This window comes from Herpailurus yagouaroundi, unplaced genomic scaffold (assembly GCF_014898765.1).
Source record: "Herpailurus yagouaroundi ecotype Mexico unplaced genomic scaffold, PumYag 162, whole genome shotgun sequence".
Taxonomy (NCBI): Eukaryota; Metazoa; Chordata; class Mammalia; order Carnivora; family Felidae; genus Herpailurus; species Herpailurus yagouaroundi.
Genome location: NW_024412403.1, coordinates 9,485,389 through 9,511,526, shown reverse-complemented (window position 1 = coordinate 9,511,526; position 26,138 = coordinate 9,485,389). Strand labels below are relative to the sequence as shown.

Here is a 26,138-nt window from a genome sequence, read left to right as displayed (position 1 = left end):
CCAACTGCATATAAGAACAAGGAAAGACGTCCAGACACTGTCTCCTGAGGTGAGCGGGTCCCATTTGTTTGGGTTGCACTCAAGGACAGGAATTCCAGTGCTGGGGAAGCACAAGACCTGGAAGGGAAAACCGAACTCTGGGCACCGATGCCTGAGAGGGGCAGCCCCTACACCATCTGGCCCCAGTCCGTCCCCAACCTTGAAGAGGCCTGGCGGTCCCTCCACAGCTCCAGCCCCTGAAAGACTTCTCCACGTGTCCGTCCCCTGGGGCCAAGGACTGTTGAGGGCTGTGGAGGGAACATCCCCTCTTCTCTCCCTGGTTCTGAAAAGGATAAACAGGGAAAGAGTAAGGATGGAAGCTCACATATGACCATGGCTTTAGGTCAGTTTGCCCACACTGAGCCCCAGAATCCAGCAGACGTCCCCGCTGAGCTAGAGCTGCGCCAGAAGGCCCGGGCCTCCTGAATGGCATGTTGACGCCCACTGACGAAGAGGCGGCAGGCCCACGCGCATTAACTCCGTCCCCACAGCAGGACACAGTAAATCCCGGACATGAACACACCCACGCTGTGGACCCTGACCCCTCCGAGGGCAGGGTGAGTGGGCATTTTCTCTGTAGCACGCTAAGTGTGCAATCTTAGGCAATTTCTTCCCCTTTCTATTCATGACACAGGGTAACCGTGAGGCTTAAAACTCTGCATACCAAGCAAGGCCTGAGCACAGCACCTCGCATCTAGCAATGCTAATATTTAGTAAACGTTATTGTCTTATGTTCCGATGGCAGTCCAGTTTTTATAGTAAGGGCATATTTTGCTCCTGTGACCGATGATAGAACACCTGCTCCGACTCCCTCCCAGTGGTTCTGACTGTTGACTGACAGGCAGGAAACCGCTATGAAAAGTGTAAATCCTGAGCCAAACTCTGAGTACTAAAAAAGTACTAATTAGTACACACTTTACATACAAACCACAGTCAGAGGAAAGTCAATAGCCTAAAATGCTTTTATAATTATGAAAGAAGGAAAGAAAGAAAGAAAGAAAGAAAGAAAGAAAGAAAGAAAGAAAGAAAGAAAGAAAGAAAGAGAGAGAAAGAAAGAAAGAAAGAGAAAGAAAGACAGACAGACTCTTAATTCAAAATGACCAACTGAGCACAAAAATTCATCTCCTATACCTCCCAAGCCCCCATGAAAATGATAGAAAAGCAGCAGAATAAAAGTGTTAAACACCAGGGTGCCTGGGTGGCTCAGTTGGTTAAGCATCTGACTTCAGCTCAGGTCGTGATCTCACAGTTTGTAAGTTCAAGCCCCGCATCGGGCTCTGTGCTGACAGCTCAGAACCTGGAGCCTGCTTTGGTTTCTGTGTCTGCCTCTCTCTCTGCCCCTCCCCGACTTGAACACTCTCTCTCTCTCTCTCTCTCTCTCTCTCTCTCTCTCTCTCAAAAATAAATATACATTAAAAAAAAAAAGTTAAACACCTACCACAAAGAGACTGGGAAAGGAACATGTCTGACAAGAGACTTAAACACATTCTGGAAAACCACAGAGGGAGGTCTGCTGAGGCAGGCCCTACTCTCTCCTGTATTTAATGACTGAACTTCCATTCATTCAATCAAACTCACAGAAGGTGCCCCGACTGTCCGTCCTATAGCCAGCTCCCTGGTTCCTGGTGAGCAAGGGCAAGAAAGTGAAAGGTGGCAGGCATCCCCTGGGCCTCTACCCCACACGAGTCCCAGTCCCTGGCCCTTCTACATAGGGGGTCCACAATCTCCTCTTCAAATTGGAAATCAGAAGGGAAAATACAAAGTGATTTGCTCAAGTTCAGTGCAGCTGGGGGCCAAGCCCGGCCAGGACTGGGGCCTGCCCCACACCACCTACCCTGTTCCCCACCCGAAGCCACCCACCACCAGCACATCTCTAAACCAAAGTATCAGAGCAGAATAAAAGCACAACTTCTTGCCCTTTTACAGCTGCTGAGTCAGCGGGGAAGTGGGACACCCAGGGAAAGGCCACACACAGAGCCCCTCAGGCCCCCTCTCTCCTTACAGAGCAGTGCTTTCCTCCCACTTCTTTCTACAAAACTGGGGTCTGTTTTGAGAATATTTTTTGAGGTGCTGGGAGGATGACACATCCATCATCGCTTATACTCTAGAGTCCACAGAGCCTGCCCTGCCCCCTGCAGATGTCCTGCATCGTCTGAGAAGCGGCCACCGCTCCATCCCACAAACAAAGAAAAGCAGAAGGAACAAGAGAAGTATACAATGGTTTAATAGAAACCACTCGGTGACTGTAAATGATTCTATACAAAATAAACCTTTAAAACTGGTTAAGAAGTCACACCCACCACAGGAGGTGATCAAACGCATCAGGTGAAGTTACCTAAAAGGTGTTTGCAAACTGTTTAGAATCAGAGCAGAGGCCTGCAGAATCTTTAGCTCTTCTGTCCACAATGTTTCTACCAAAGTTAGTTGGTTTACCGAAGCCACTTCTTCATCTTTCATATGAGAAACCTGGAAAGCATTTTAAAATTATTTTTTTCTTGCAGTAAAATATACATAAACATAAAAGTGACCATTCTGACCACTTTTCAGTGTATACTTCAACGGTACTAGGTACACTCACAATGTTATGTGAGCATCGCCACCACCCACCCCACAAGTTTTCCATCGTCTCTAACGGAAATTCTGTACCCTATTAACACTAACTCCCCAGCCCCTGGTAACCTCTACTCTACTTTCTGTAGACTCTGAATTTGCCCATTCTAGATAACTCATACAAGTGGAATCATACAGTATGTGTCTTTTTGTATTCTAGTTTATTTCACCTAGCATAAGGTCTTGAAGATTCATTAAAATTATTTTTCAATCCCAGTAATGTTTTCATTAAAATGAGTTGATTTCTCATTTAATTAAAACATTTGCTAAATAAAAATATTTTTTAAAAAAAGAGTACTTGAAAATTTATCCAATATAAACACAATGCTAACGGTCAAAAAAACCCCAGAAATTACACCAGTGTTCATCTATTTAAGCATCAAACAAACAATGCCCGAATAAGGCGTAACAGCAAGTACAAAATAGGTAACTTCTTAATCAAAACACTTCTTTAGCAGAAGAATGCGATATTCTAGAAGCATACCTTTTGAAGCACTGCATTGGTCTCCTCTATGAAATAATGGCATATTTTCTGGGCTATGTCCAAACTTCTCTTCTCATTTGTATCTGAAATGATTTCTCCAAGAAGTATTTTTTTCCAGCATGTACTAGAACCAAATTGTTCAGTAACATAATGTCAGCAGGCTCTCAAAAAGTAAAGAAGGCTTTTACACCTCAACACAACACACAAACTCTTCTCCTGTTTTTCTAGAAGCATAATAAAACTCACTAACCTCCCTAACCTCCCCCCACAGATTCCCTAACCTCCCCCCACATGCAGCTCCTGTGTTGAAGCAGACAAGGTATAGAAGCAAGAAGGAGGAACAAGCGAGAATAAGAATCAAGGCAACTGCCGCTCTTTTGAGGGCAGGCGCTGAACTGTGTTGTCATCGCAATCCTGTGTCTGGCACGTAGTTAAGTGGAGTCATGTCCACCAGCCACGGAAACAGAGCAGATGACAGAACAGGAAGGTGAGTTCCGGCCAAAGGGACTAAGGACTAAGGAAAAAGGTAGAGGAATTTTCCTTCTCTTCAAGTGACTTTCCTAAACTATGGTAAACTGGACAGAACATGTTTCACAAAGTAAAATGCTCTCAAGATGGAAGGAGGAATCCACGATGAAGCCTTCCTGTACACACAGATCATTCCCATTTTATAATCCAAATATATGTAGGAAAAGGGGTTGAGGGGGCAAGTGGGGCCAACTTTCTGCAGGCAGAGAACGTAAGTGCTTCAGGGTAAGCAAGAGGGAGCCACAGCAAGATCTGAACCAGAAGGTGGCAGAGCCAAAACTACATGCTAGAAAGCAGCACTAAGCAGAGAGGAAGAGAGTGGAGGAAGAGATTCTGGATGCAGAGAATCTGAAGTGGAATGGCTTAGGAAGGGAAAAGTAAGGTGACAAGTGTCACATCAGAGTTGAAGTATACACAAGTCACTTAGAAATTCAGAACAGCTGGCAACCCACACAGGGAATAAAGTCTTCAAGGTCTTGAGCTTTAGAGATTACAACTGAAACCTCAGGAGTAGCTAAGTTTTCAAGGAAGGTAGGAAGGATGGATGGATGGATGGATGGATGGATGGATGGAAGGAAGGAAGGAAGGAAGGAAGATATGCTATATGCTATTCCATATATTCACTAGATGCTAGGCACAGTGTTTCATATAAAACAATCATCTAATTGAATCTTCACAATTACCTAGCAAAGAAAGCATTATTATCCCCATGTTAGACACAAAGCAACTGAGAATTGGGAACAGTAAAGAACCCACCCTAAGTGACAAAGCTCAGGAGAGGTGGAAACAGCAAACACAGAGCTGGCAGAATCCCGGCCTTGGGCTTCTTCTGCCACACCACTCCAGACCATTAGGAGGAAATCAAAGGGGGAAAAGCGGTCCAAGGGTGACCTTTGAGAAACAGCCTGTTGTTTTATTTAATTTGAGGTATGTGCCTAAGGACTTACACCTTTTTCCAAGAAGGACTTAAAGACCCTTAACATGAGCACCAGGAGATGAAACAGGTGAGATGAATGGACAGGAAAACAAGACAAAGGAATATTAAGGAAGAAGGAGAAGATACAACCAGGATACACTGCATGCCTTAAAATGCTACACATTTGAAGGAACCACAGACTTGCCTCTGAGTTTTCTAGCAAACAATAAAGAGAAAGAAACGTATCAGACACAGAATCCACAATGACTGTAAAATAAAAACACCCCATCTGCTGAGAATGAACACAACTCTTTCTGCTGTTGAGACTGGGGAGTAAGTTTTCTCCCAGAGTCCCTGCAGAAAAAGAGGTAAGCCATATCTTAACAGCTGCCATTGAATGAGTACCAGCTACTTGGAGGCACAATGCTAAGGGTTATCTCTACGCATCAATTCATTTAGTCCTCCCAACTGCTCAAGGACCGGGTCACCATCTTCAGCAAGTCCTCTTTTCAAGTGGTTTCTCTCACCTGAGCTTTTGCCAAGTAGTGGACCCGGGCTGAAGGAGCTGCCTGGACCAGGCAACACGCAGCCACATAAGCGGACAGTCCTTTCCGTGCTGGGGGAGGGACTGGCAGCCTGAAGGTAATGTTAGGGAGCCGAACCAGGACGTGTGTCTACACCGGGGGCTCCTCTACCCGCCTCCCCCATGGAAAGGCCTCTCCTTTAGCAGGGGTCTGGATCTGCCCCCGGGGAGGATATAGCTCCCCAAGAAGCGATTTGTCCCCAGGGGAAAACTCGGTACTCAAGAGGCTTCCCCCTGAACAGTGACGATGCATTTTTTTTTTAAATATTTCCTCTAAACAGTGCAGGTCACCAGGGAAAAATACCTGAGAATAAAAAGTTCTCAGGGCCACGTACTCTGATTATGACTCTAAAACCAGAATTCCAGAAATGGCAAAAACTTAGAAGTGAAACACTCACCACGCGGGCAAGTTCCATAGAGAATAAGCCACCCAGTACACAATGGCATATCTTCCTCCTCCCAGGCTGACTGTTTGAACTTAAGCTAAAAGAAGCCCCTGGGTTATGTCCAGGTTTAAGTTCTGCTCATGACCGACACACGTGAAACTTACAATTCTTCAGCTTCCAGACATAACAACTTAAGCGCTGTGAGTAACCTCCAAGATGGTCCATCCCATCCAAATGTCAAATTTCTAAAGCATAAGAACAAACAATGACACACTTGTCATTTCAGTACCTCATGACACCGTGGCAATGGCTGAAGAGCCAAACATTTTCTGAAGGGGCTGAACATTATGTAACATTTCGTATGGCATCTTGGTCACAATAGTAAAAGAGAAAACTAAGTCCTCAAACACGTAAGAAGAAAGCCAGAGTCAAAACAAAACAAAACAAACAAAAAAACCCCACAAAACTCTTTCTTTAAAAAAAAAAAAAAGGTAAAAAACAACCTTCCAACAGATTGTGATAAGGAGCTGAGCCTGGCCAGAGCCACAGGCCCCAGAGATGAAAGGTGAAGAATGTGCATCACCCTGGGCATCAGACAAATGGCAACCACCACAGCCAGACTGCTCTCACACTGCTACTGGATCATTTCAAACTTGGTTTCATTTACAGAAGAAAATCTGAGAGGAGAGCCTCGAACCCTGTGTATCCCACTTGGTGTGGAATCACCTAGCCGCCCCCGCCAGCCCTGCTCCCTGAATGCCTGCAGCACGCCGCAGGGTGACTGAGGGCCAGCGAGGCCTGCGGCAGCCCGATGCCATCCCACCTGACCACGTGCTGAAGGCACGTCGGTCTCCCAACCGATATAAACAGGGCTTTCTTTTGGTTCGATCATTTAATACTTCAACTTTGTATTTTATATTCCCAAATAATCTTCTTGAAAAGTATCTTACACTCTCGTGTGCCCGCATCAAACACGATTTAGTACACACAGTAAATGCTCAGCAAATACCTACCTGTCAACTGGAACAAGTCAGGAGGTATCTCAGACCTACAGAAACCCTACCCTCCATTTTCTCATCAAAGTTTCCTGAAGGAATAATTTTAAGAAACACTCACTCAATAAAGTCACGATCCTTTAAAATGGAAATCTTCTTGTTCATCTGTTTATCTGTTGATGGAAGATATTTAACAAGTATATCTATATAAAATAAAAAGATCAGAATGAAATTTAGGGTGCCATTCGACAGACATGCGCACCTTCTAAAGTTATTCTACCTTCTCAACAATCAAGACGTGTGTGAACAGTTTTACCTAATTCACATCGAAAAGCTCCAGTGGAGTCCAAGTCAACGAATCTTTATTTGGCCCCTGAAAAGCTACAAGAATTCTAGGGCAAGGGACCAAACATCCACAGTCTCAACGCATGTTCCCACTAAGCCAATGAACCCACAAAACCAGGTCGTTAGGACAGTGGCAGGATGCTGGGAAGCTACACTGACCAGAAACGCAGGAGCTGTACAAACATCAGGAATTGTTTGGAACATAAAGGCTTCAAGAGCCAGAATTCAAAATTGGATATTTGTGATTGTGATCATAAGCAATAACATGCAAAAATTAAAGTTTTGGGGGGTAACAGGGTAATGCCTGATTTTTCTGTTTTTAAAATTTCTCTTTTGGGGTATCTGGGTGGCTCAGTCAGTTAAGCGTCAGACTTCAGCAGAGGTCATGATCTCGTGGTCTGTGAGTTCAAGCCCCGCATTGGGCTCTGTTCTGACAGCTCAGAGCCTGGAGCCTGGAGCCTGCTTTGGATTCTGTGTCTCCCTCTCTCTCTGCCCCTCCCCAGCTTGCTCGCTCTCTCTCTCTCTCTCTCTCTCTCAAAAATAAACATTAAAAACATTTTTTTAATTTTCCCTTCATATTTGTATGCTTTTATTTTTTAATGTAAAAATAACTAAAATGTAAACTTTGTTCAAAACTGACAAATTAATATTTCATGGTCATCAATATTAAAGCTATTCTGATAACAGGAGGTTAATCTCAAAGCTAGTTTTCTAAGAGACCCAGCAAGGCCCAGTTTTTGCTTTTTTATTTCTATTTTGAGAAATAATATTATTATTCTGCCTACAGGATGGAGTTGTTTCACCTTGAACAAAAGTTTCCATTTCCATCAGAACTTGTTTTAAAACTATCCCAAATTATGCATTCAGTAAACCTCTGGCCATATTTCTTCATAGCCTAGAAAACTATTTCTCTGCTGCATCAAGAGAAGGGAAGAAATCAATTTTCTATGTACTGTTATTAATATTACATTTGGAATTTCCACAGCATAAATTTAATAGCTCAATTATTTCTTTTAAATAGTAATACCAATGATGGCTAGTTAGTAGGCCGCAAAAAATAGAAATGAAATCAAGATTTCATCATGACATTAAACACCCCAAAATAAGGACTATGTAAAAGATCTATTCCTGTGATTACCACAGTGCCTCACGCAGTAGGTGCCTAAATAAATTCTTATGTTTTGCTCTCCAATCTATCCTGTATTTAGTGACAGTGACAATGTCTCAGTACAAACATTTCTATTTCTTCTCATCTTTTCAATATTATATTCATTTCCTCAGCGGTTTTCCTTTTCTTCTGTTCTACTGTCCGACCTAACCCAACAGAACTTTTCTCAGTTCTTCCTATCCTCGATATCGATGAAGGCTTTGTTGTTTCACTGGCCCTATCTAAGGGAAGATAAATGGTATATATGTTAAGGTTTTGCCATTTTTACTAAAACTTAAAAAAACTATATCCCAAGATGGGGAGGAAAAAAGAGTTCTATCATCTTAGTAAGAACAAAGTTGATTCCAACCTTCTGAGACATAAACACAAGCGTGAGGATTACGGATGGAAACGAATCCATACTCCAGGAGCAGTCGCTGATTATCATGAGGGCCATAGCAGATGAACACCTCTTCATGTTTCCTACAGCTTGACGCTGTTCTAATTTCATAACAGCGAGTTTCCTCATTAAATGCTGCTTCTACCTAGAAAGGAAAATTGTTCGAGTTTTTTTAAAGCCAAGCATACAACTAAAAATATTAAGTTACTGTATTAATTTATGGCAGATGCACCTTTCAAACACTCATCACTGAATTTAACCACCCGTGGAAAAAGCCACACCTACACCGGGGCCTCTTGTTTGCCTCCACGTCACCCCTCCATAAGAGAGAGGGTCCTGCCCGAGGATTCTCGGGATGGCTGCACACATGACACCTGACAATGGACAGGTAAGACTGACAGCTGTTTACCAGTCACATATACAGCAATAAGGACACACCAGCCACACAGGGCTAACCGGGGGCTATACTCAGGAGCAGTGTGACCAGCAGGGGCCATGGGGAGCAGGATTTGGAGTAACGAGAGGTGACCCCCTGGCTCTCATGGGAAGATGTGACTGCTTGCTTGAATAGTTTCAAGGGCTGGCGGGAAGGTGAAACCCGTTAGGTTGAGGCCAGGTGGGGTGCTCTAGTCTAGCTGATGGGGCCACCGCGGGGGGTGGGGTGCATATCCAGCGAGAGCCGGGGAAATCAGCCTAGCCTCTGGGGGGCCCTGCGAGACCCAAAGACATCAAGGCAGCACATGAATTTCAGGTTTTACAATTCACAGCCTTTGAGCAGCAGGTATCGGTTGACACAATCACGTGGATTTTGTGACAATTCTGTTAGTTAATAGATGAGAAAGGAAAAGATGACCTACCTGCTCTCCACAATAAGGAGTGGGTACAGGCACGGAGGCCTCCATACTAAGCAGTAAATCTCAGTGAGAGCAAGGACCAGCAACAGGCTGAAATTGCCAGCTTGCCGCACAACAGATGAGGGCTATGGTCTCGAGTTATGGGCCAAAAGCCAGCTGCAACTCTTTAGACCAAGGACCCGCCATCTTTTTTCCATAGAGGGCCAGAGGGCAAATATTTCAGGCTTTGCCAGAGCCCTGGGGCCACATGCCCACAGGCCGTAGTTTGTGATGCCCCTACACTTGGCTGTGAAATCCCTGGTTTAGAGCACAAATGCACTAACAGCCCAATACAAATAAAGTCACGCCAATGAGGACTCAGTCCCTGTGTCCAGCATCCTATTACACTGCATGCCCCCAACATTATTTCACTGACATCAATCACAGACACACCCATCTAACCTCCACCTCCTTTGCTTAATACTGCCAGAAACGCAGATTTCTACAAAAGAACAAGCAGACAGGCAAGGAGACTGCCTCGGCCTAAGAAAGCATAGTACAGGCCTCCCAGCGCTCTCCTCTCACTGGCATGTGGGCTAACCAGATGCCATCGATCTTCTCCATATGGGGTAGAGTATGAAGAGAACAGCATGGGCAAGGGCCCAGCCAGTGTATCTCAAGTGTACCCTGAGCAGGTTACAGGTAAGCTGACACGTGGCTACCTCTGCTCTCGAAGCCAGGCACTTAACCCCAGCAAGCCTACAAACATCATCATCTCCGTTACGTGCCACAGGGGGAAAGGGCTGGGGACGAGATCTAGGACTACCTCCCAAAGAGGGTTTCTTTAATATTTCCCCAACTCCATTTCCCCACAGATATCCATCCATTCAGTAAAGGTTTATCGAATGCCCACTAGGTGCCCGGCCCCGCAACGAGTACTGTGGTTACAGGGCAGAACAAGGCATAGTCCCCGTCCTCACACAGCTCACGGAGGGGGTCGTAAGTCAGTCAGTGATCGTGGCAAAGGTCAATGCTGACAGCAATGCCACCACATGTGAGAGGGAACAGGGCAGCAATCTGGACCTCAGCCCTCACGCTGGCAGGAGAAGGAGGATGCTGCACCAAAGGTGAGCGTGGGGGGCTGCTGGTTAAGGTCATCCAGGGGACACAGCACTGAGCGCTGTGGGTGAAAACACAGCAAAAAAAAAAAAAAGGGACGCCACGAAGGGAAAACGGGGCTGGGAGAAAGGACAGAAAATTAGCTGGTGGCAGGCAGGTTTACCTAACGCCAACAACACCTCTCTCTATGGTTTCAAAGTCACAGGTTCTACACGTCAGAGTCCCTCCTGTCCGAACAGAATGTGCGCCCTCGTCAACTGCTCACCTGCACACGGGGGCTGTGGTTCAGCAGATCCAGGTACGGGGCGAGCGCACAGGTGTCTGGCTCCGCAGAAAAGCAGCGCCTCCGCCTGGGCTTCATATACACGGCCCTGGTGTTGACCGTACACCAGGCCCACAGGAGGGCACGGTAGCTAAAGATGCTCCCGACGGCCTCGGAAAACAGAGGCTGCAGGGAAGAGAAAAAGCCTCTGGAGGAAGAAAAGAACTCTCGCACACGGGCTCTCTGCTCTTCAGCCTTTGCTCTCAAGGGTTTGGGAAAAAGATTCACCACTTCTGGCTCCAAGCAAACGGGGCAGGTGTAGGCCTTTGGTAAAATCTCTAGGTAAGGTTTCCAGACGGACTGGTCCCCAGCATGCTTTTCTGAAACCAGAAAGGTACACAGAGCCAGCAGAGGAGATGGAGGAGGCCGCCATCTGTTAAAGTGAGAAGCCAAACATAATTTAAATTATTAAATTATTAAAAGGCAGATTAAAAGAATTACTTTTATTCAAAATATGGAAGGAGCTAGAGACACAGATATCCCAGTGGTGTTTTCTGCTCCCAGAGGAACTGTAGCCAAACTGTGACTACACTCGGAGCTTATCTGACACACCCGACAGGGGGTCTCTTGCCTCCTCAAACTTTCCTCTCCAGATTGCACCCTGATGTAAGTACCCCAAAGAAGTCACACTGATAAGCGACAACTGACTCACTAACCCAAAGTTCCAGCTTTGTTTTTAGGGATTCCTTTTTGTAAACAGCTTCTCTGCTTCCAACTTGGTTCTCCAGTTTTAAAGCTTTTGCTCCGTTTCACTTAATTCACTTGGCTAAGCGTATCAAACGTGGTAGGGAAAAAATGGGTGGAAAGAATCTAGACCTGCCTCATCCAATACAGTAACCACTGAGTACTTATAGCTATTTCAGTTTTAGTTTTTTTAATTAAACGTAGCATTTAAAATTCAATTCCTCAATCATGTAAGCCACATATCAAGCACTCAATAGCCATATGTGGGTAATGGCCACCATACTAGACCAGGCAGAGCGAAACACCCATTTCTATCACTGCAAAGCTCTACTGCATGATACTAACCCAGACAGAAATTCAAGAAACTCATTATGTATTTGCTAACGTTTTAATTCCTAAATTTACCCACTCTATTACCAATTATACCTTGCAGTATTTTTATTTGTTACCAATAAAAAGATCACATGTTGCATGAATGTATTTAGAAAAGTTTTCATTAATCTCACAGTCCAGATTCTACACTGCCAATTATCCTACTCAAAATTTCAGAATGATACAGAAAATGTTAATACAAAGAGTATCCTTGCTTCTACTCAGGTCAATAAAGATACATTTGCCTTCAGAAAAACATGTGGAGGAGATTAAAAGTCCAGAATTTACCCTGGATTAAGAAGCAACATAATCTTTCAACCCTCATAATTTAGAAACCCCTTCTGCTAAGGATCTTGCTCACTCTGTCCTCATAAAAGTCCCCCAAAACAAAGGCCTCCTATAACAAAAGCCAGAAAACAGTTCTCAGCTCCTTTTTTGGCCTTCTCTCTTCTCTGCTAAACAAAACTAACTCATAATGTCAACAGCTCTTCATAGTTGAAAGAGAATTCAACCATGTACAGTAAGGGAAAAATAAGAGTAACATTTGTCAAGACCTACTACGATGGAGGAGAATAGGCTACGAGGAGTCAAGGTACTCAGAATGATTTACATCTATTCTTCCATTTTATCTTCATTTTCTGTAAGTAATAGATCAGGATTCAAACCCACATCCAAGGCAGCCTATTAAAAACCTTAAAAATGCAGTTTAAAATGAATCAAGAACAAACTTCAGAGAACAAACGTGTATGAGGTGTATGAAGGGGTGGTCCTAACGAATGAGGCCTTAGTTGACATATTTGCTGATGCTGTGGAATTGAGAGGATAAGCACTTGAGCAGACAATCATGTGTGCGGTCACTTACTTAGTGATGTACGCCCCTAAGTAGCTTCTAATCACTGTGTCCGTGGTGAGCAGGCAACTCTCAGGCAACGAAATAATCACCTGTCCCTCCTTACCAAAAAGAAAGTAAAGTTTAGAACACCCACGCTTTGAGAAGGACCTGTGAGTACAAGTTCTGTGAAGTCCTTGAGTCCATGATCGCCTCCTAAGAACCCAGCAAAACCCAACCACGGACACCAGAACCCACGGTCTGGCTCCCACGTCCCTGGGTCAGCGGATGCAGGCGAGACTGCTCCGATGGCAGGAACCGCAACCCAACAATCAAAGGTGACTCATTTGACTGACATCCACTAGCAGTCAGCCTTTCACCAGCGCATATGGAAACACTTTGACAACTCACATCGCATCGTTCCTTCACTTTCTTACACCAGGGAACAGTGCTAGCTGTGGGAAACGACAGAAACCATTCCATCTGGCGAAATGTGTGCATCCAGTGACTGGTCCCAGCAACGGCCTACTCTCCATACCACCTGTGCCAACTAGATAAAGAAAAGGCAGCCCACCCGCACAAGGATCGCATTTTACTACCCGCAAAAGTGTAGTTTTCATTTCTGCCCACTGAGACAGGAACACAGAAAGAAAGATTAAGATGTCAAGTAACAGACACCAGGAAGAAATAAAGCATTAAGAAGGCTGATGTTAATTAAGATCCTGGCTTTCATTATAACTGGCATCTAAGTTGGTTAAAAGTCTCAGCCAAAAATCTTCTGGGTTCAATTTCTAGTTTCAATATATGTAAATGAAGATCAAGTTGGACGGTCCCTAGAGTCCCCTCCTACTCCAACAGCCCACAATTTCAAAAAGCCACTTAATAAAATGCTCTGTATCTTGACTGGAATAAATCTCATCATCATCAACACTTAACAAACTAGACCCTTAAAATCTGTGCATTTCACTATGTGTAAAATACATCCCTAATATTCAAAAAGTTGAACAGAAAGCCATATTTGAAAGCAGATGTGAAGCAACTGCCAATTATCATTTCAGAATCTAAAAAAGATGACCTACATTTACTGCTTTATACATGAGGCGTATTTCTCCTCCAGAAATAGAGCACAGTCAATTATATGTTCTCTCAAAAAATACAAATACTGTGAGCTGCCTAAGTGGCTCAGTCAGTTAAACATCGGACTCTTGACTTTGGCTCAGGTCATGGTCCCAGGGTTGTGAGATCAAGTCCCAAGTAGGGTTCCATCCTGGGCGTGGAACCTGCTTAGAATTCTCTCTCTCCCTCTCTCTCTGCCCCTCCCCCACTTGTTCTGTCTCTCAAAAAAATAAACAAAAATATTGTACAACAATGTGACTGTACTTAATATTATTGAACCGTATACTTAAAAATGGCTAAAATGGTAAATTCTGTCATATATATTTTACCACAATGTAAAACTTTAAAGTTAAAAAAAATGAAAGTACCATAATAGAGTTATACATTAAATGGTACCACACTCTTTAGGCCAAACATGTGTACACAGCTGGATTTTATAAGGAACTAAAAATAAATTAAGGAATTAACTTCTAGCCTTACAGAAAATCATGCATTGGATGTCCTTTAAATAGAACAGAAAGAACTAAAATGGACCTGGGGGATCACCTATGTCATCTACCTTGTTTTCCAGGTGAGGAAACAAGCTGGGGGGCTAGGGGTTGGGGGCCTTAAGCTGAAGGCCACCCTGCACCCTGGGACCAGCTCCGAGGCTCTGCCCTCTGCTTCCTCAGGCGGCACTCATATACCACACACAACCTCTCAGATAAGTGTGGCTTCCTCCCCTGGCACATTTAAAATATGACCTGCTTTATACAATTTGCTGTGGCAGAGATGGCTAGCTGCCAACCTAATGTGCCTTCTCCCCTCCTGCCATTAATCGTATCTGGAGGTGCCAGGGAAAGGACACGTCTCTCATCCCTCGAAGCCAGCCGGGGCTGTGCACCCAGTCACTGTGGATGCAATGGGGCTGGGATTTCCTTAAAAGAAGGAAGCCTGCCCTTCCTTACCCCCTGGCTCCATGCTGCTGCTCAAGCTCCAAGAGCTAGACCGTGGACCTGAGGGTGCAGGGCTTCCTCTAGGATGTGCACAGAGAGCTGGAAGGAGCCTGGGCCTCTAACGGCCTGGGACCACCACATGTGCCCAGGTCTGCCTATCCAGGCTTGCTTACTTGAGAGCAAAATAAACTTCTACTTTGTTTAAGCACTGTTACTTTGGGTTTGTCTCTTATATGCAGCAAACTTAATCCTGACACAGTTATATTCAAACCTATTATTAGGTAAAAAATGGCTGTGTGTCTGAAATATCTTTAATTCACTTGATCTAAACCACAAAAACAAAGCCGCAAAATCTATACTAGGCGTCAAGGAAAAGAGAAATTCTCACCTGCAAGGATGTTTTGCTCATCAGCCCTCTTCCTGTACCTAAGACACAAAAAGAAAAAAAAGGGTAAATCCTATGATATCTTCAAGATCTCAGGGATATCATTTTGAATAAAAAAAATGCAATTGAACTTCAAAATTACATAAAGCTGAAGCTGGGCACCTCTCATCCTTTGGCTCCCAGGGGAGAGAGAGGATCAAGGAGCTGTTCTGGGAAATGTCCTGACCTCCTTTTGCATTTATAATCCTTGAAGAGCAAAGAGTCAAGACCTAAAGATAATCGACTTTACACACATCTGCTGAGGTGTCTCTTACAGGACCCTCTGAACTGGACCCTCTCTCCGGGGACCTACCAGCCGTGCTGGGGGCCCGCTCTTGATGCCCACCCAAGCTGAGAGGCTGGACCCTCAACCACTTTTACCCACTACCAGCACCAGCTTTCCAGCGATGATCTTGAGGCCTCTTTGACTGGCTGGCCAGTAAAACCCACTCAGGTCCCACAAAGACTGCAGACAACACCCTCCCCTCCCCGACCACGAAAGCCATTAGACTCTCCTTGACCAGGTGAGCTCAGCAGGCGCAATCCAGGACCAGCTCCTCCCTGTGAACCAAGGCCTTGGCCAGAGCAGTCACAGCAAGTAATCTCACCAGCTGCACTGTCAACACCACCAACACCCAGAAATTAACCCTTCCAAGCCAAACGCTGCCTTCCCGTAACAGACAGACAGCAGCTTTTCTGGCAGGCCTAGGTACACTGTGACCTATAATTATTATGAGGTCCAGAACGTTCATCTTTTCAAATTCATACTTCCTCATCTTTTTCTCTCCACTCGGAGGGACTATAATTCAGCAAAGGTCAATCCCTGCAGGACTACTAGGAGCTCCTACTTCATGGATGGATCTTCTTCCTCAAGTCCTGGACCAGGGGTCTGCCAAGTCTGATTTGACGAGTCATAACTCATCTCCCCACCCAGAAGCATACTTTCTGTTCAGTATTTGGTTTTAAGAACTTATTTAAATATCTTCTGTATGTCCCACAGCAGAGTTAATCACCCCTGTAGGCCAGAACCCTTCCTGGAACCAATTACTAATGGGAGGATTTTTTTTCTACAAGGTCATCCTTTAAAAGACCCGCATAGTAATCTAAGTGGAAATCTCTCTTCAAATATATATACGAACAGAACCTGGCATATGAAATAAATCTGGGAGATACTTCGCCTGTATTTCTACAACATAGCGCTCAATATCAGAAAACAAATCACAGAAACCTGCACTTACTAAGGCAAGGTAGGAGGTGGCCATTAGGATCTTATAAAAGTAAAGCTTATTACAGACTTCCCAGCACCTTAAAATTTCTGCAATCATAAATCTAACTGGGAGACCCAGATTGGCCAGTGCTTTTGGTGGCAAAAGGAAATAGTAGAGTCAGTACTCAAATCAGGTGAGAGTCTAAAGACTGAATCCTGCTTGCAACTGAGGAGTCTTGCCTTGCCCCTCCACAAACCAAGATTAAGTCCCCAGAATTTTGTACACTTGGACAGACTCCCACAAATGTTCCCTCCCATCAGATTAAGAGCTAAAGATATATAAAGCATTTAGAGAAGATATGTTGAAATCCCAACCCACAATGTGAGGACGTTAGGAAGTGTGGCCTTCGATAAGTGATTAGGTCATAAGGATGGAGTCCTCATGAATGGGACTTGGTGCCTATGGCAGCAGTAGGAAGAGACCAGAAAGCTTGTCTAGCTCCCTGCTCTCCAACACGTGAGGGCCCAGCACGAAGATGGCAATTTGTAAACCTGGAATCAGTCCTCACCAGACACTCAATCTGCCCATGCCATGATCTTGGACTTCCCAGCCCCAAAACTGTGAGAACGAAATTGTTGTTTAAGCTACCCAGTCTATGGTAATTTGCTACAGCAGCCCAAACTGACTAAGACAGAAGGTTCTTTGCCCCTAGAAATGTAAGTAGTGGGCTCTGATCATTACCAAACCGTTTTGCTTTAGCTTCTCTGTGACCACGAATCTGGAGGTGGGCCCAGAGACAGTTGTTCCCACTAAAAACGGTAACTCTTTACCGCTCTAAATTATAGTTAGATTACTTATTTTCAGGCATCCCATTTAAGCATATGCCAATCCCTGCTTGGTAATTTTAATCCTATCCTTCTTAAGGCAAAGAGACATCTGAGGCATAGACAGGCCAAAGGCACAAGTCCATGCCTGACACTATGTCCTCTTGATCATCTTGTGAAGAACTCCATCCAGTCAAATCTAAGAGCATGGCTTTTACTATTTTTTGTGCTTGACACACAAAAACAGAAAGTTCAACATTCCGTTAGAGCCTGACAAAAAAGGTTTACCGTCTTAAATAGGAGTAGTCCTAACAGATAATGGCAAGTATTTTAGCCCAAAGTCACCATGTGTAACTGACGCACAGGGAATAACTACACACATCACCTCATTCAACCAGGCCCACACGTGGTTAATTATTTATCTTGGTGATGTATAAGGAAGTTAATCCGCTCAAAGTTAAATTATGTAATGGCTACTTAATCATCTCAGTGGCCAAAAGGAGCACTCAAGAGGCATACGATTTAATTTTCTGTAAGGTAAGTGTGCTGTACCTGCCCTGACGGCACAGCAGTCTCTATGCTACACCAGACCCAGAATCCTTCCGAAAAGCATCTTGGTCCTCTCCACGGATATCTCAAGCCCACTTCTGGATGGAATTGGTGGTATGCAGGCACACACCCAGAGCAAGCTGCCAACTTCTATGAGAGAATGTTCCAGAAGAAAATGCTAATCCAAACTCCACATCAAGCTCCTGAACTTCAGAAAATTATGTTAATTGGCATCTGCTTAGGTGACTGTTAAAGCTACGGCCACACAGAAGGCACACAGAGGGCTCCTCCTCTAACACTTGGGGAGCACAGCCACAAGCCAGCTGAGGCTTTCCTAAGGACTCCTCTCCTCGAGCCACACCACCAGAGAATGAGCACCTCCACTGGTTGTTTGGAACCTCCTTCTCTTAGAAAACTGTTTTGACTCACCTGAGCTATGGAATAATCCCATCAGCCTGCATGGCTTGAAAAATCCCATGAAACCACCATAAGCATGATGATAAGGACACCAGGTACATTACATAAATGTCTTCCCTATGAAGACCCAGCAAAGACATTTCCTTCAGGTCTCTTCCAGGAATACCTGCACTTCTGCCACGTAAACGATTTAATTTTCTTTACAGAACACAAAGACTCAGGTGTTGATCATATAAAGTGTCTGGCCACTGGAAAGACAAGTCAAATTTGTGGCTCACCTCCCAGGTGTACAATAAGATTTTAGAATCAGGGCTTTTATGTATTTTCTTATCCCTGCCTTCACCTTATTTTTCTATGCTCATTTTCCTTTTATAATTTTTGATATTATTTCACCACTTGGGAACTTCTCCCCATAAGCCACTTCAACTTATTTTTAAAAGAAGGCGAAGGATAAATAAATATGACAGCTACAAAGTAGGAAGCCTGACACACAACAGAAGATGTGCTCCCAGACAGAATACAGACCACCTTTAAGAACTACACGTGTTTTCCTATCACCTGGGCCCACACGTCTCTCATGTGAAAAAAGTCATGAGACTTGAATAACAGGCCTTACCTGGAAAACAAGCAGGTATTAAGTTTGTATCTTCAAACTTTCTATCTTTCAGCCACTTCTTAAGCTCTATAAATTCAGGCTTGTAGCTCTCATTCACTAATCAAGAGAGAAAAGAAAAAATGGAGAATAAGATCAATATGTAATCAGATCACCATTTAAGAAGTAATGGTCTCACACAGTCCTATTATAAAAGAGAATAAATTTTAAAATATGACTAAATAACATGAACTAGAAAAGAAAAACCATGGTCACCTCAAAGATTCAGGAAAAACATTTGATAAGATCTAACATTCATTCCTGTAAATAATGCCAACAAGGCAAGGATAAAATTTCCTGAATCTGATGAAGACTATCTAACAAAAAACCTACACACCTGATGAAAAATCATTGAAACAGAAAGCAGAATGGTTGTTGCTAGGGGCTAGGGAAGAGTGAAGAATGAGGAGTTACTACTTAATGGGTATAGACTTTCAGTTCTACAAGATGAAAAGAGTTCTGGAGATTCATCACACAACAATATGAATGTACTTAACATTCCTGGAGTATACTTAAAAATGGTTACAATGGTAAATTTTAAGTTATGTGTATTTTATCACAATTAAAAATAATTTTTTAAAAGATCTCAAGTCAGTAACATGAATAAATGGAGAAATATACCTTGTTTATGGATTAGAAGACTCAATATTGTTAAAATGTCAAATTCTCCCCAAAGTGATCTATAGATTCAATATGACCCAATCAAAATTCAAGCAGACATTTTGTATAAATTGACAAAATGATTCTAAAAGCCATATGAAAATGCAAAGGACCTACAATAGTCAAAACCACTTTGAAATACTGATTTCAAAACTTATTATAAGCTATAGTAACCAATATTATGTAATACTGTCATCAAGACTAATAAAGAAACCAATGGAACAGAAAAGAAAATCCAAAAACAGACTCACAAATATACGAAGAGATGATTTTTTACAAAGGTGCAAAAGCAATTCAGTGGAAACGGACAGTTTTCTCAATAAATGTTGCTGAAAGAACTGGATCTACATAAGCAAAAAAGGATGCACTTATTCCTATGTTGCACCATCTATAAAAATCAACTCAAAATTAATCACAGACTTAAATATAAAGCCTAAAACTACAAAACTACTACTAGAAAACATACTAGAAAATCTTTGCAACCCAGGGTTATACAAATTTCTTAGGTATACCACCAAAAGGAAGATCCCTAAAACAACAAATTGATAAAGAGGACTTTATTAAAATTTTAAATTTCTGTTCTTCAAAAGACACTGTTAAGAGCATGTAAAGAAATGCCACAGAATAATTGAAAACATTTGCACAACACCTATCTGATCAAAGACTTGTATCCAGAATATCTAAAGAACTCTCAGTAGTCAAGAAAAAGAAAACAAGACATTTTTCCAAAGAAGACATCCAGATGGCCAACATACACATGAGAAGATGCTCAACATCACTCATCATCAGGGAAATGCAAATCAATACCACAATGATATATTACCTCACACCTGTGATTTTAGAATGGCTAAAATCAAAAGCACAATAAACAAAACAAGTATGAGTGAGTATGTGGAGAAAAAGGAACACTTATGCACTGTTGGTAGGAATGTTAACTGGTGCAGCCACTGACAAAGACAGTAAGAAGCTTCCTCCAAAATTTTTTAAAAACAGGATTACCATATGACTCAGTAATTCCACTACTGGGTATTTACCCAAAGAATACAAGAACACTAATTCCAAAAGATATGTGCACCCCTGTGTTTACTGCAGCCTTATTTACAATAGCCAAATTATGCAAGCAGCTCGAGTGGCCACTGACAAGATGAATGGATAAAGAAGAGGTGGTACACACACACACACACACACACACACACACACACACACACTGCAATACTACTCGACCAAAAAAAAAAAAAAAAAGAATGAAATCTTGCTATTTACAACAAAATGGATGGATCTAGAGAGTATAATGCTAAGTGAAATAAGTCATTCAGAGAAAGACAAATACCATATGATTCCACTCATACATGGAATTTAAGAAATAAACAAAGAAAAAAAAGACATAAAAAAACAGACTCTTAAATATAGAGAACAAACGATGGTTATAGAGGGGAGGTGGGCGGGGTGGAGGGGAAATAGTTGATGGGGATTGAGAGTGCACTTATGATGAACACTGAGTAATGTACAGAATTGTGTAATCACTGTATTGTACACCTGAAACTAGTATAATACTCTATATTAGTTGTACTGGAATTTTAAAAATTAAATAAGCTATAAATAAATAAAAATTATCATTTTCAGCTCAAAAAACAATAAAAGAATACTAGTGCAAAAAGATAGATAGAAGAGAATTTACTAACACAATGTCATAAAAAATCAAGGTGTAGAAATCAACAGCCATCACAAGTACAAAAAAGAGCCAGATAGAAGATGTAATGGAAGAGAATGCCTTTCTTACCATAACCAGAAAACAAAATGAAAAAAGAAGATGAAAAAGAAAACAACCTAATAAAAACATGGGCAAAAGATCTAAACAGTTTACCAAAGAATGCCTATGTAAATAGCAAATAAGCTCACCAGTCATTAGGAAAATACACATCAAAACCACAATATGACAGCACTTCTACCCATTAGGACGGCTATAATCAAAAAGACAATAAGAAATGTCGGCAAAAATGTGGAGCAACTGGAACTCTCACTAACTGCTGGTGGAAATTATACAACCACACTGAAAAACTGCTTGACAGTTTCTTTTTCTTTAAAAGCTGAACATATATCTATCATATGATCCAGTCTTTCTACTCCTAGGTATTGACCCAAGAGAAGAGAAATCATGTGTCCATGCAAAAGCAAAGACTGTACACAAATGTTCATTAACAGCTTTATTTTTAACAGGCAAAAAAAAAAAAAAAAAAATGAAAACAATCCAAATGTACATCAAGAAGACAAACAAATCATGGAATGTATTCAGCAATAAAAAACAATATTGATAAACACAATTATCTCAAAATAACTATGCTAAGTAAAAGAAGCCAAATACTATATATTATTATATGACATACTATATGGTTATATGAAAATAGAAAACGCAAATAAATCAATAGTGACAGAAAGCAGATCGGTGGTGGCCTAGATGGGGGCTGTTGTTAAAGAGGGGCAAAAGGAAAGGATTACAAGGGGAAACGAGGAAACTTCTTGAGATGGATGGATATGTCCATTATCTTGATATGCGGCATTCACTGTATGTCAATTATACCTCAATAAAACTTTTCTAAAAACACCATCCAAAATATAAGGCTTCCAAAATATGTTACCATAAACTAGAGAATAGATTTTACAGTAAGAGCATTTAATCAGTGAGCATTTAATGAGCAACTACTATATACAGAGCACTATGTTAGAAACAGTGGGGAATGTTCAACATGTTCTTCAACCTCAAAAGTTGACAGCTTAGTTGGGAAATAAGACCTCCATGAGAAACAACTAAAAAACCAGTAAGTAGGTCTTTAAGAATAACACCCAATAAGCATCTTAGCAAAGGGTGACATTAGTAAAAAGTGAAATGGCATTGCCAAAAAAATAAGACCTCAGCTCAGTCTTAAAGGCTGGAGAAAAGCTGAATAAGCAAGGAGAAGGAAAACAGCTGTTCTAGACTGAAGAAGGATTCAGAGGAACGGCAGAGGCAGACATATGTGGGGTGTGTCCAGGGAGAGGCGAGTGGAGAACATACTTCTGGTACATGCAATAGCAGGGTGAAGCCCCCTCGTAAGGAAGGTAACGTTAGGCAGGAGGAGTTCATCTATCATGCAAAACGGAACGAGGATCCCTGGAAGCTTTTAAACCAAAAAGGCACCATGAGAATAGTCCCTTAGGAAAATCAGACTGAGAGTAACAAATGGAAAAATAAGCAGGGAAGAAAAACAAGGGTGTAGTTAATCCAGCAAAGAACAAGCTGAAATCATCTTTCGGTAGTAGAAGGGAGAGGGGGAAGCTACCTAACAAAAACTAGACAAGATTTAGTAGGACACTAGCTAGAGAGAGAGCAAAGAAAGAAATTGGAAAAGATTGCCTAAGATGGTGCTGACAGGCTTGGGATCAAGTAGGAAAAGTTTTATTAATTTTTATCAAAAGTAACAACTGCATTTGTTGGCCAAGCAGTTCCACATACAATGTCTTGCTCAGACTCAGTTATGCTGAATCTGAAATGATGAATTTACATCCAAACGCTGATATTCTACAGGTAGCTCTAGGTCAAGAGAAAGGTCAGGACTGGAAACAGAAACCTGGAGTCATTCCCAGAGAAGACACAGGTGAAGCAATGAGAAATACACTGACATTCCCACAAGAGTTTAAAAGAACATAATGGTATTCCTAAAAAAGGTATTAATATTCTCTTTGAACATTGCCCGTGGGCCTCTGAGAAAAGCTACACACGTGTCTGTTAATACCAATTAACAAAAGATTCCTTTTCTTCATCACTGCACCAAAAGATCAAAACTGTACCTCCTCTTGATACAGAACTTCTGAAGAGTTTCCGTCTTCTGATCCGGCTTGTTCTTCCTCTTCCCATCTTCATATCAAAACTGCAGTTTCTGTTCAGGTGCCCAATCTAATATAAAAGCTTTTTCTTTGCCTTTCTTTCCAGTTGTATGATAAGCACTGTTCTTTATACCTACAAGGATTTGAATACACAAGCTTATATTATTTGCTAAACCATTTCTCTGGTGTTTTTGTACACAAACCGTTTATACTGTAAGCTAAATCATCATTCCTTATGCAGTAAGGGACTGCCCATTATACTGCTCCCTCTGAAACAGTTTTATGTTAAGGTCCTACTAAATGCTGATTAATCGTCAAAATCCTCAACTATTTCACCACTGTGTGCTTTGGTAACTTATGTATCTCAATTCAAATCAACATTTACTAAGCACCAACCTAACATACTTGGAAAAAACAATGGCCATAAAGCTTCTATAAGCTAAGTCTTAGAGGAAAAAAGAAAACATTCTGGGATGCCTGGGTGGCTCACTTGGTTGAGTCTGACCCTTGATTTCAGCTTACGTCATAATCTCACAATTCATGAGCCCCACTGCGCTGACAGCCAAGAGCCTCCTTGGGACTCTCTGCCCCTCTCTCTCTACTCCTTCCCCACTCGCACACACATGCTCCCTCTAAGCAGTTTTGTTTTTCTTTAAATGCTCTTTCAATGTGAAGTAAATAATTTGTTCTTAGAACTAGGATCCTGAAATCAATAGAAGTAAATGGGAGTTTGCAACAAATTACAGAGGAAATGACCACCAAGAAGGCAGACAAAACAAGGAAATGATCGTGAAATCTACACTGACTATTGGAATATTACTCAGCACTCAAAAAGAATGAACTCTTGGGGCACCTGGGTGGCTCAGCTGGTTAAGCATCCGACCTCAGCTCAGGTCATGATCTCCCAGTCTGTGGGTTCTAGCCCCACATCAGGCTGTGCTGACAGCTCAGAGTCTGGAGCCTGCTTTGGATTCTGTGTCTCCATTATTCTCCGCCTCTCCCCTGCTCACACTGTCTCTGTCTCTCTCACTCTCTCAAAAATAACTAAATGTTAAAAAAAATTTTTTTTTAAAAGAATGAAGTCTTGCCAATTGCAACAATGATTTCCATATGTGGAAATTTTTTGTTTATTTATTTTTGAGAAAGGGGGAGAGGGGCCGAGAGAGAGACAGAGACACGGAATCCCAAGCAGGGTCCAGGCTCTGAGCTGTCAGCACAGACCTGACCCAAGGCTCAAACTCAAGAACCCTGAGATCATGACCTAAGGTGAAGTGTGATGCTTAACCAACTGAGCCAGTTAGGTGCCCCAACATATGTGGGATTTAAGAAAGCAGATGGGGACACCTGGGCGCTCAGTTAAGAGTCTAACTTCAGCTCAGGTCATGATCTCCTGGCTCATGGGTTCAATCCCCGCATCAGGCTATGTACTGACAGCTCAGACACTGGAACCTGCTTCTGGAGTCTGTGTCTCCCTCTCGCTCTGCCCCTCCCCTGCTTGCATTGTGTCTCTGTCTCTCAAAAATAAACATTAAAAAAATTTTTTAATAAAAAGAAACAAAGCAGTGAACATCGGGGGAGGGAGGGAAAAACACAGGATAATAACAGAGAGGGAAGCAAACCATAAGAGATTCTTAAAGACAGAGAACAAACTGAGGGTTGTTGGAGGGGAGGAGGACAGCGGGATGAGCTAAATGGGTGATAAGCATTAAGGAGGGAACTTGCTGGGTGTTCCTGTATCATTAAATTATTAATCATTAAATTCTCCTGAAACCAGTACACTATATGTTAATTAACGTGAATTTAAATTTTTAAAAATGGTATTTTCCTGCTAAAAAATGACCACTGCAGTTTCTACATGGTACTTCTTTGGAAGCATAAAAAATGAAATCCATTAAGCACACCAGCATGAAACAGACAATGCAGTGGAGTATTATGCAGCCATTAATAAGAGGAAGGTATGCACCGTGTTCAAGATACATTAAGTGAAAAAAATAAAGTTGCAGAACATTCAATGATCCCGTTGGGGTTGGCTTTTGACGCATCCTGTACGTTTACGAAACAAGAGGATTTAAGGAAGGTTATTCCAAAGACGTGCCCGGGCAGGGGGGCCTTTACTATTACTTTGGCAGCCTCCTGTCCTCTGCCTTACATATGTCTCAACACATAAGTGACACAACAGGAATATTCCTTAGGGGCGGGCATATGTATGCAGCGTAACCACACGACTGCTTTTAAACTCTTCGACTCATAAACACCGGACGGAAACGAGGAAGAAGTCCTGGCGCTACGGCGACCCCACCCCCGCGGGGGAAGGCTCGCCGATCTACCCAGAGTCCCGAGGCCAACCGCGGCCCGTCCCCTCCGGTGCCCAGCGCTCCGCCCGCACCCGGACGCCGGGTGACAGCGCGACGAACGCCACGGGCCTCGCTCCCACAGGCACGGACTCGCACGGGAGGCCGGGTCTCGGCCCCGGCGGTACGAACTCCCGGCCGCAGGCTCCCGCGCACCCCCAGCGCGACTCGACCGCGGTTGAAGGGGCTACACCCTCTGAGGGATGGCCAGGTGACGGGGGTGACGGCCGTCGCAGCGTAACGCCAGGCCTGGTGGGGGTCTGCGAGCTGAGCTGTTCTCTTCACCCCGAACAGTGAAAACAAACGGAGAGCTCCAGCGCTCCCCGATCCCGGGACCGGGACCCCGGGTTCACCGCTTTCCGTCTCCCCGTCGGCCTTCCGGCTCACCTCGCGGCGGCGGCGCCGGGCACACCGCACGAGGAAACCAAAATCAGCGCCCCAGGGAAACGTGGGTTAAGGCAAGAGCCCAGCGTCACACGGAGAGGTCGAGCAGCCACGCCCGCTTCGAGTCCTGACCAACCCAAGTCTTCAGGCGACCCGCGGTGCTGC

At 43.1% G+C, this 26,138-nt stretch overlaps 1 protein-coding gene across 1 annotated transcript; it reads right to left on the bottom strand.

Annotated features, from left to right (window-relative positions):
- Nucleotides 1-2,243: 2,243 nt before the first annotated feature.
- On the bottom strand, nucleotides 2,244-26,134 carry SETD4 (SET domain containing 4). Its single transcript, XM_040483964.1, has 11 exons — nucleotides 25,977-26,134; nucleotides 23,203-23,371; nucleotides 18,682-18,777; nucleotides 15,032-15,069; nucleotides 12,626-12,714; nucleotides 10,651-11,080; nucleotides 8,404-8,578; nucleotides 6,663-6,744; nucleotides 5,711-5,791; nucleotides 3,134-3,257; nucleotides 2,244-2,505 (listed from the first exon to the last, which is right to left on the bottom strand). The coding sequence occupies exons 2-11, from the start codon at nucleotides 23,273-23,275 to the stop codon at nucleotides 2,371-2,373; spliced, it is 1,323 nt and encodes a 440-aa protein (XP_040339898.1). The 5' UTR covers nucleotides 23,276-23,371; nucleotides 25,977-26,134; the 3' UTR covers nucleotides 2,244-2,370.
- Between the last annotated feature and the right edge of the window lie 4 nt (nucleotides 26,135-26,138).